This window comes from Pinus tabuliformis, chromosome 5_1 (genome assembly GCF_031772625.1).
Source record: "Pinus tabuliformis cultivar Carrire ecotype Pingquan chromosome 5_1, CPIR1, whole genome shotgun sequence".
In the NCBI taxonomy this organism is placed as follows: Eukaryota; Viridiplantae; Streptophyta; class Pinopsida; order Pinales; family Pinaceae; genus Pinus; species Pinus tabuliformis.
Window position 1 is genome coordinate 89,212,491 of NC_142305.1, and position 11,893 is coordinate 89,224,383.

Genomic DNA, 11,893 nt, shown 5'->3' on the forward strand with positions numbered 1-11,893 from the left:
GGGGGCTTCCGATATACCGAGAAGGTACGTGGAAGACAATCTGTGTGCGGTTCTGTCTAATGCGCTACTACTCGAAGGGGTACCCACAGGGGTTACAAGGGAGTCCAACAGACGTGACCACCTCTTGTATTTCCTGCGTGCATGCCTCCCCAAATCCGCAGGTTTATGCGCTCAACGACAGATCCCGTGGTTTAAAGACGCCGGAACACGTCTCTAGCCAAAATTTTTTTTTGCTAAGAAATGGAGATCCCACCGGCCCTGGAAAGTGCTCTGATACCACTTGTTATGCTCTTAACCTGCAAAATGATACCCAAATACAGAATATGCGAAGAAAAGATACCCAGAACACAGAATAGCAATGATTTTATTATTTAGAGAGTAATGTTCACTTGCCTCTTCGAGGGGGCAACCTCCAATAGAGCAGAGCTCGACTACAAAATAAGACACGATGCTCCTCGCAGGGAGTCTCTATCCTTTATATATGACTCATACATGCAATACCACAGGCCAATACCGTGGGTTTTATTAATACCATCTATCTAATACTACGACCCATTTGCAACTAACTGTGGTTCCGTCATTAATTGCGGATTAACCTCTTACAATTATTAATATGGGCTTTATTGACTCTTGACTATGACGTGATCCCATTACATAAATAAGGGGGTTAGGGTGGGACCCTAACAATAATTGACTTGAGTATTTAAAATTGACCTCAACATTCTTTTGTTGATTAATTTTTATTTATTTTTAATGACTAATTCTATTTTTTAACGACTAACTCTGGAACCTGATGCATCTTTCCTATTTATTCTAATGATAGATCAATTTTTTCATCTTGGCACTGATGATGAACCTCATTACAAGGTTCGAAGCATTGACCAACAAACAATTATCATGTGATTAATTCAGAAGTATAATTTTAAAGATCAATATGGATCACATAAGTTTGAGATCAAAAGTTAATAAACTTCATAAAATATGTTTAAAAATTTTAAAACCAATTGAAATTCATTTTTTTGACCAAAATAAAAAACAATATAATCTGCCTTCAGTAGATATAAAAACGTTATAAAATAAAATTAAAATAAAATATTTATAAAATATTTTGATTTTGAAATGAGTTATGGTTTTTTGGCCAAGTGGTATTAATAAGCCATGGTGAGATTGTAACAAAGTCTATTTACAAGTTACTAATATCCATGGTAAAATGAGTGTAAATATCCATGGTTAAGAATCTTGTTATATTGTAAGCATTAATTTTTAATTTAAAAAATGTTATTAAATTCAATTAAATAAAATGTTTATAAAATATTTTGATTTTGAATTGAGTTATGATTTTTGGGCATGTGGTATTGATAAGCCATCATATTGGCCCATGATATTGTAAGAAAATCTAAATTATTATAACACTTTTAAATTTTTTAAAGATTTTTATTTTTATTTTTTATTTTTTTAATATAATTTTTACATTAACAATTTAATTTAAAACTACATAAAAATAATCATTGCGTTTTAAAAAACTAAAATTTATTTTTAATTTTTAAAATCACTAAAATAAAAAATAATATAATATGCCTTTAGCAAAATGTAATAACTTGTTATTTTTCTACTTGATTTTATAGTAAGAATTGTGTATTAAATATCGAGTTATCTCCAAAATAATATAATAGGGTGGAAAGTTTTAAACATCTATCACACCAAACACAAAACTCATGGTGTTTAGGAAACATAACATCAAATAGCTAGTCATCTTAGAGAAAATCCTTTGAATATTAATGCTTAATTGTACTAATTAAGCAAATAGGTTACATTTTTGAGTATGATGAAGTGTTGTGCAAACTATCGGTTAAGACATGTTGATATTTGAGTTCGATAAAAAATCATTTAAATTAGTGCCTTGTAAGTTGCAACACTTTTCATACTCTTATTTAAATGTATTGATGGACTCTAATAATGAATATGAATGTGGTGAAGTTGTTTTACCTTTTTCTATATATCGGATGATGTCTGATTTTTTTACTATTTATTTTTATAAAGGTGTATCAAAATTTTGAGATTTGTAATCTACACAGTTTGTGTCTTTTAAGGATTTTTTAGAATGTTGAATCATTTTATACGTTTAAAAACATATTTTAAACAATAAAATCACAATTTCCTACAAAATGTATTGTTTAATTATAACAAAAAACAAATCAAAATATCTAATAATTAAATAGTGCCATAAACTACTCTATATTTATTAATATATTTTTTTATATTTCTCATATTGAGAGAGGGGGTTTTAATATTAATATTAATGTGGTTGTTATTTATATATTTTATTTTTTAAATTGAGCATTCGTGGAGAATGAAATCAAAATATTAGCTACCACTATTACACCTTATACAACTATTTCATAAATGCCACAAATGAGCTAGTTATAATATGTTTCCATGAACTCACACAACAAATTGTTCACCAAACCATTTAATATGGTCAATAAGATTTAATCTATTACCTATACACCTTCATTTAAATTTAATATATTTTAAAAAAATAATTAAATCTTTAATAAATAAAATAGGTTCAAATCCAAGTTAAAGTATGTATATTTTCACAAACTTTCTCATATACAAAAAAAGAGAGTCATACACTAATTTGGTGTATAACTAGACTATAGCTTTAAAATTAGATTATTATTATTAAAATATTAAATATACTACTAATATTAATTATAAAATAATTATAATAATATAATTAAAACAAGTACTACTATCTCTAAAAAAATTAAAAAAATACAAAATGAATAATTATTTTAAAAACAAAGAAATTTAAATATTTTAAAAAACAAGTTTATGATAACCATGATGAATTGTAAATTAAATATTAACACCATCTTAATAAAATATAATCATACCACCTCCACGTGACCGTCCACCTCCCTCCCTCCAAATATGGTTATTTACATTGTGATCGATAATAATTAAAAAAAAAAAAAACTCATTAACGTACGGAGTCTTTCGACTTTATATTTTTTATTAATATTTTATGAATTTAATTTAGCTTTCGGTCATCCACAGTTTTCCATGGTGGAGACCTGTGCGCTATGATGGTCCATCTAGTTTTCTAATAATAAATACGGCTTTTTGTTCGTTGGAAAGTTTGCTTGTGGACAAAGGAGACTGCACTTCATTTCTTTATTGTTAATATTTATAAATTTAATTTAGCTTTCTGTCATCCACAGTTTTCTATGGTGGAGACTTGTTGGCTATGATGGCCCATCTAGTTTTCTAATAATAGATAAAGGTTTTTTTGGTGGGATAGTTTGCTGCGTACAAGGGAGACTACCTTAGTTTATCCCATTTGAGTTAATGGGTTTTTTATTATTATTTAAATTCGGACTTATTTAATTAGTGATAGAAATATATATATCAAAATATTTATTTTATAAATTTATTTTTTTAAAATTAAAAAAAAACATAAATTATAATTTTATTTTAAATTATTATTATTTAAAAATAAATAAATATTGAAATTATAATAAAAGTTGGATTTGGCTTAAATCTAAACAATTTTTCTGTAAAAGGAACTATCAAAGTTTTTTTTGTAAAGTTGAGATAAAACATACGAGATTATCCCAAAACTTTACTTGTGAATCTCACAATACAAAAAAATAATTTGCATTCCAACTTAAAAACTTTCCAAAAAAACCACAAAATCCAAATATATTTGCATCCCATTGTCATTTTAGATTCATTTCCATTCCAACTAAAATCCTTCCAAAAAACCCCAAAATCCAAATATATTTGCATCCCATTGTCATTTAGATTCATTTACACTTGGATTGGCTTCTCGTCATCCTTTTACTTTTGGTCCTTTTTCCAACTTGGATCCATTCCAAGTTTCCTAAAGAGTTAGTCTTGTCAGCGTTCTTTAATTGGCCTCTGCTAGCATCTTCCTTATTTGGAGGCAAAGGACTCTATTTCGCATCCATCTGGTCCGCCCAAGGAGGGGCTTTTACAAACTTATTTCCTAAAAGAGCATCCACAAAAGGGGAGCGAGAAGAGATGTTCTTGTCAAGTCCTTGCTTATATGCTCAATATCGAGGGCCTTTTTGTCAAGAGAATTCGGGGGAGTGGTTCTTGGAGAAGTGTTCGATTTGCTATCTTTCACTGAGATGTTAGGAGCCTGAACCTTGCTGCGTATCTTGACTTGACTTGCGGCTGAAGATTTTAATTAGTTTTACGATTTGTCCTCTTTGCAAAGGTGCCAGAGGGAGATCCTCTTTGTATATTGTGTAATAATCACAATTGGCGTCTTCCCACCAACAAGGTTTTTTGCTAGTTCTCTTTGCAAGATTCTTCCTAGCCTTGGGACAAGATTTAAGAGAATGACTAGTCTCATAGTAGACTCTACAACGAAAAGAGAGGTTTTCGTAATCCATCTTTTTCATCCAAGAATATCCAGGACTTGTTAGCTTTAATTCAACAATAAACCCTTACTAGAATCCATTTCCATAGATATGCGAGCATATGTGGGCTTTAAGTAGTATTCACTATTTTTTATTTGACAATAGAATTCGCCTAAAGTGTTACCAATTGCAGTCAAAGAAGCGATATTCCACAAGTGCAAAGGAAGATTGAGGAGTCTTACCCAAATTAGAGTAGTCAATATTCAACTGAAAGGGGATCGAAAGAGGGAAACTAAGGCTGCATGGAGAGCCCTGCTGTTATGGGTAGAATCACCCTAGGGTCTTGGGTTGAGAACCCCAACATAGCGGAGGGCATTCAACATAAAGAGACATGCAAACAGGCAGTCCTAATACTTAAACTATTAAAGTAGGAAGAACAGGTATTACTCGGAGGTCCTACATTTGAGGACATTCACGTAGGGTCCACACCCTCTACTTCTTCTAATGCTGTAGAACCAACAACTCATTCAAGCAAAGCATATACAACAACAGTAATAGAAAACAACATAGTTACGGATGAAACAGGAACTATTACCTCAAAACGCGTACTCGAGCCCAAAAACCCCAAAAAAAAACATGAAAAAACAACCCAAAAATGAAAATTGTTTATTCCAGATCGATGTTTTTTTAAGGATAAATTTTTAACATTTTTTTAAATGGAAGTAAAAACCATTTTTTTTTTTGAAAAAATGGATGAAAAACACACCCTTAAAAAAATTTGTTTATTTTGGAATAAAAAATAAAAAGCGGGTTACAATTTTGACATTTTTTAGCAATGGAGTTAAAGAGAAAATATCTGGACTTTGAAAAACTGTAAAATTCCAACAATTCTGGACATGATGTTAAAGATAAAATATCATGTCTCGAATCCTGATAATTCCAACTATTTCTATCCCTATTGTTAAAGATAAAATATCTTGACTCTAAAAAACCTTGAAATTGTAATTGTTTTCAACCATAGCATTAAAGATAAAATATCATAATCTAGAAACACCTTAACATTTTGACAAATTTTCAACCTTGTAATTAAAAACCTTCAGTTTGTAACACATTTCAACCATGAAATTATGGACAAATTATATGACTAAAACAATTTTTAAAAATGAACAAGTAAAAGATGAACACTGTGGATTATCTGAATTCTATCTCTCAAAAACCACTCCACAGAAACCTGCAATCCAAAAAAAAAATGAACAAGTAAATGAAAGATTCATTATTCCAAGAGTAATTTTTAGCAATGGAGTTAAAGATAAACTAGCAATTGTCCCAAAAGGTACAAAGAGAGGCCGATAGGATTAGTGAAAGGAAGAAAGTTCTATAGATAGTCAAGCATATATAAAGGTAAGTAGTGACGAAGGCAATAACCACGTTGACCATCCTGTACCAGTACATTTGATATTAGAAGAACAAAACCAAAACCAAAACCAAACCATTCATATTAATATAGTAAGTGTAGAACGCGTTCATACTTAAAGCTCAATAGGTTCAATAGATTATTGGCAGCACGGTTTTTTTCTAAATGAAAAGTAAATTACAACGTTGTACATGGTAAATGAAAAGTGGAGAAATTTGTGATTTGCAAATGTTAAAACAAATCACTTACATTACTGGTTGACAGTAGAACTAAAACATTAACATTATTAAAATTTTGAAACCGATTTTAAATTCATGTATTGTATTTTTCAAAGTATTTTGTTTTACATACTTAAGTCCTAAAATATAGTGGTTTTAGATTCCATTTTGGCAAACCCACCATTCAAAACAATATGTATTTCTCTGGCCCTCAAAGCAAGCTTTTAGCACTTATTAATCTATGCTCTGTCCAAGATACAATTCAAACTTTCATTTTCAAGCATTTTAAGAGGCAAAACAGTGCAAATATTTTAAATGTTCTATTTAGTTGTCTGAATTTCTACAAATAAAATATATATCTTACATCCCCACCCCACCTTTAAGGGGTTTAAAAAGAAGAAAGAGCGCTCTCAAAAAAATTAGAAACCTTTAATATAAGGTGAATTTTTAAAAATTTACATCAAGAATTTGACTCTGGAAATTTCTGCAATCCCTACACATCCTTCCTTTAAAGGGCATTTTACAATTTGGCTTTCCAAAAATGGAAATAGTCTCAACCAAAATTTTCAGTTATACTTTAATCTGTGTCTCCAGATAACAACTCCCAATGATCGCCAGTTCACACAGAACATTGGTCACACACCAATTTCCCCCACTTAACACTGCTTATGCATCACTCATTCGCAATAGGTTAACAGGTTTCTTTGATATCCAATTCTAACAATAGTTTTAGACCATCTTTGTGTTTTGCTTTTTCACATAATCCGTGTCTCCAGATATTTTTCCTTCTACACTCCCATACTCCCATACACTCGTTTTCCTTCTACTCAGACCAATCATCTTCAACTTTGATTTCAAACCAAGAAAGGGGTTCAAGGTTTCTACAATTTCAAATTCAATTAAAATGATTTCAGTTTCTTGGAATTTTCTCTGGAGCAATCTTTGCTGCCCCAAAACTGTTTATACCCTTTTCCATAAGTAGGATACATACGCAGCGACATTTTTCACTCAAACCCTGAAAAAGAACAAGCCTTCAGGGAATTTCGTCTGGATCTTTTATCATTAATGTAAACAAAGAAACACAATCTATAAATTCCCACTGTTTTCTTGAAAAAGGAATCAGAAGAATTTACATTTTAAATGGCAAATATGAATACTTTCGAAATTGTGATGAGTTTCTTCTTCCGTATCTATCACATAAGTAGTTTTAGTTCCACCCCATTGTTGGCCACTCTTCGCCGCTACATCTGTAACCTGGACACTTTGCCTACTTCAATCGCCCTGCACAGTTCAGATCTCTCTTGCTACAGGATCTACGCATCAATTCTGCACTCAATGGCTCCACAATTATAGCCCCAAGCATAATTTGTCAGGGATTACCCTAGATTTGTCACGGTAACAATCTAGAAAGCAAATACTCAAAACTAATTGATTGAATATATATATATATATATATATATATATATATATATATATATATATATATAGATAGATAACAATAGTGTGGAGTTATTTCAACGAGGCTTGTCAAGGTAATCCCAGCTATTGTGGATCATGAGGCATTACTTTAAGAGACAATTACGAGATCAGTTTCAAAGCAGAGCTGTAGGAGATGGATCAAACAATAGACTAGTTTGGCTTCTGGTCTCTGCGACCAAAACTAATGCAAATTTTAGATATGGCACTACAGCAAAGTTGCTCAAAATTGTCAACCCTAAGTCCAAGGGACGGCACTTGATACAGATTGCAAACTGTCTATTGGTAGAATCAACTCTCCTATATTACACCGATATAATGCATTATCCAAAAATTGTAATCAAAGTCTGTGGTGTGTCACTTGGAATATATTTTAATAAATACTGATTTGTCTTGGTATTTTGTCTTGGCAGAGTTTTTCCCTCTCCAGGTACCTTGCCTATAAATTTTCGCCTTTCCAATAAATTTGGGAATGGTAATTTAGTATCGACATGTCTGTTTCTTATTAAAGATCAGGGCATGGCCCTAATCTGGGCATGGACACTAGTTTTAACTATAAAATGTTCCATAAATGACCGTACCGTGTTTTCTCCGAGAGTCGCCATGGACGTTCTGAGGTTCTCATGGGCGTGTGGATAATAGGGGGCACTAGCTGCCTGGGCTTGCATTCTCGTCTGCAAAACAACAAGTACATTACATTAACCACGGCATAAAATCCCCCTGAGATATAAAGCATACAACCTAACTTCACAGAGCACCTAACCTTGACAACATCCAATGGATTGACAATAATCGCCGACAGAAAAGCAGCACCCGCAGCAGAAAATGCCCTTTCTCTGAATCCCAGGTTTAACTGTGCCGAAGAATAGCCCACTGCTTGATTATCGCTATCTTTAGAAGAGTCGCGCCCCTCCGAGACTCGAACCTCCGGCATGCTATCAGAAGAAGAGGTAGAATTCACGGCCGCTGCCGCAGCGGCGGCGCTGTTGGTGAAATCAATCCTGGACATGGCTACAATCCATGCAGTAAACATTGAAGAAGAAGATGATGATGGCGGTCCCGTCCCTACCATTGCTTTTATGTTTCTTCCAACAATCAGAATTCAAGTTTTGTTGTGGTAAGCAGGCGATTGCTCGTGGAAACCATCACAAAAACCTCCACGACAGCGTGGGCGCGATCAAGAAGACGTGTGCCTCTTCCACACCAGACCGCCTCCCGCACAATCTGTGTTTAATATTTCCAACGCTTTGCTTTCAGGGCGAGTGGGAACGCATGAGAAACTACAGCAGTTAACATTGTGGGAGATACTTCTGGACTGTGGAATATGCCACTACACAACTTTGATCCGCCGATAACAACCCTCCGCCCATAACAGAAATGAAGGCCATGTTCCGCTCAGCTACCCGTAACTGAAGGATGAAGGCCATGACGAGTAACTGAAGGAGGAAAGAATATCACGAAATATGCACAGATGTCCACGTGTCAGCACGGGAGAAAAAGGAACGACGAAAGTCTGTTCCAAAGGGAAGGCCTATCGGCCTAAATATCCAGCCTTTGAAAAACTATAAAATTCCAACAATTCTCGGACATGATGTTAAAGATAAAATATCATGTCTCAAATCTTGATAATTCCAACTATTTCCATCCATGTTGTTAAAGATATAATATCTTGACTCTAAAAGACCTTAAAATTGTAATTTTTTTCAACCATAGCATTAAAGATAAAATATCATAATTCAGAAACACCTTAACATTTTGACTAAATTTCAACCTTGTAATTAAAAACCTTCAGTTTGTAACACATTTCAACCATGAAATTATGGACAAATTATATGACTAAAACAATTTATAAAAATGAACAAGTAAATGAAAGATTCATTATTCCAAAAGTAATTTCTAGCAATGGAGTTAAAGATAAAATATCTTGACTCTAAAAATCCTTGAAAATGTAATTGTTTTCAACCATACCATTAAAGATAAAATATCATAATTCAGAAGCACCTTAACATTTTGACAAATTTTCAACCTTGTAATTAAAAACCTTCAATTTGTAACACATTTCAACCATGAAATTATGGACAAATTATATGACTAAAACAATTTTTAAAAATGAACAAGTAAATGAAAGATTCACTATTCCAAGAGTAATTTTTATTTCAAAGGATAAAACTATAGCTCTTTCAAATTTTAGTCTAAGACAACTTATCCTATTGTAAGAAAAACCTAAAAATCAACCATCAAAATGAAGTGTTCTTTTTAACGAGGCATTAAAATTTCAACAGTTTTAAAACTATCTTATACCAAATTATAACAATAAATAATATTATGACAATATCACTGTATAATTTAAAAAATCAACGTTAATTTCCAATATTTATTTACTTTTAATCAAAATATCAACTTTCGTAGATTGAATATCACATACATTAAAGCATATAATCCAAAAAACATAGAAATGACCCATAACTTCATGTAAGATCATATGGAAGTCAAAAATATTTATTTCAAGTTACCATGCAAACATCTCTAAAGACATGAATTTCTTTTAATTAAAACATTAAATCCAACAAACATAGAAATGACTCATAAATTCATGTAAGATCATGGAAGTCAAAATATTTATTTCAAGTTACCATGCAAACTTCATTTACATAAAATGTCTTAGACATTTATTCAAAATCATCCATAGGATCTGGCACACCATCAGAATCTACATCTTCAGATGAATGACTGGATGCAGATGAAGATGACCCATATTCTTCTCTTTCATCAACTAGAGCCCCATCTGAGTCAACATGCATGCCCACCATTTCAGGTTTCAAAAGTCTTCTAGATCTACGACTAGGTTCAGCAGACTCCCATCTCAACACTGTTCCTTCTGGTAGAAACTTCTTCAAAATATCTATGGTCTTGAAGCGAAGAGTTCCTCTCTTTGTTAAATTTAAGTCATAGACAAGTTTGTCAACATCCTACAATTTTAATAGGTTTGTGCGATGATGATTTATATTTGTACCCTTTCTTTTTCTCTTTCTGTGAATTTGTTTATCAACTACCATCTTTGGCTTGTACACACCATTGAATGGGTGGGTATTTGTGGCATACCAATGTACCTCAACAACTGTAATATCTTCATTTTCTTTAATGACTTTTATAACCTTCGCAACCCAAAATGGATAGCCAAGTGGATCTCCATATGCTAATACTGCTATCATGCAACCCTCCTTAACATCCTGCACAGAACCCCTGTAAAGGTCTTCCATGGCTTCACGTTGTGCACGCGATCTTCTAGAACCAATATATATTTCTCTTTCCTCTTCATGTTGAGAATTAATAATGCCTTGAGATTGTTGTTGTTCAACAATGTGTCTTTCCTCCTGTTCATTTGGCATATTTTGAGGCCAAATAAATGGAGTCTTCAAAAGTGTATATTCATTTCTTGATATTGAGATGATATCACTTTGATCATTGAAAAAAGACTCCCACCAAACTGAATCAACAACATCAAAGTAGTCATATGTATCTCTAATACATTTTTTTATTTCTTCCAGACATTCAGAATAATTTATCTCTCTTTTATGCCTTCGCTCATTATTGAGTTCAGCAACTGATTGTAATAATATTATCTTTGATGCAAATATCGGATGATCTGGAATGAACTTCAAAAATGCTAAACCTGATGACGGTCCCCATTTTGCAACAGTTGAATACTTCTTGCCCCATATAAGTGTTTTTCCATCAGTTTTTTTGATACGAAATTGGTCCTGGAAACTAATGTCATTAATGTTCAATGCATTTCTCCTCACCATGCGATCCCAAAATAAACCTTCGCATGTCAATAGTTTCCTCCAACACATGAAAAACAAGCTCTAGAATATATGCTTTCTTAATACATTCAATTAATGATGGAAGTCTCCCAACATTCTTCCTCCTCAATGTTGCTAAAAAATGACTAAACATCTGATCAATATGGTCATGAGTGTGCCCAACAAGAAAGAAACCAACCTTTACCTTTTTAAAAATTCCCAATTGAACAAGCATGTTTAGATATCCAAAAATAACTTGTTTTTTATTTTCACGACTTGTGTTGTCTAATTGCAAATACAAAACTTCAGGAAGAATACCAGACCAATGAGAAAGCACATCATGGATTATAGTTATGGTAAGATTTGCATCATTATGAATATTTGGCGCTGTGAAGTAAACCCTTGGCAACATCTTCCAGTTAAAGACCATACTGCCAACCAAGTGAAACTGAATAAAATTTTATTCTTGTAAATTTTTTGGTGTGCGAACAAAATGTGGCAAAAGTGTTTTCTTTTGGTCCATACCATCAATTATCAAACCTAAATATTTATTTGGATTATCATAACACTTTTTTCTATGTTTATACA

The 11,893-nt window shown here is 32.4% G+C and overlaps 1 protein-coding gene across 1 annotated transcript; it reads right to left on the minus strand.

The window, feature by feature from the left end:
• Nucleotides 1–8,014: 8,014 nt before the first annotated feature.
• Nucleotides 8,015–8,846, minus strand: LOC149163592 (uncharacterized). The gene is made up of 2 exons (XM_089429189.1): nt 8,266–8,846; nt 8,015–8,176 (listed from the first exon to the last, which is right to left on the minus strand). The coding sequence occupies exons 1-2, from the start codon at nt 8,572–8,574 to the stop codon at nt 8,015–8,017; spliced, it is 471 nt and encodes a 156-aa protein (XP_089285315.1). The 5' UTR covers nt 8,575–8,846.
• Nucleotides 8,847–11,893: the final 3,047 nt, after the last annotated feature.

What these genes read in the sequence shown, in the direction of transcription:
- LOC149163592 (XM_089429189.1), bottom strand. Translation starts at nt 8,574, where the DNA reads ATGGTAGGGACGGGACCGCCATCATCATCTTCTTCTTCAATGTTTACT. An exon ending in ATCCATTGGATGTTGTCAAG is followed by an intron (nt 8,177 to 8,265) that starts GTTAGGTGCTCT and finishes GTTGTTTTGCAG; the next exon opens with ACGAGAATGCAAGCCCAGGC.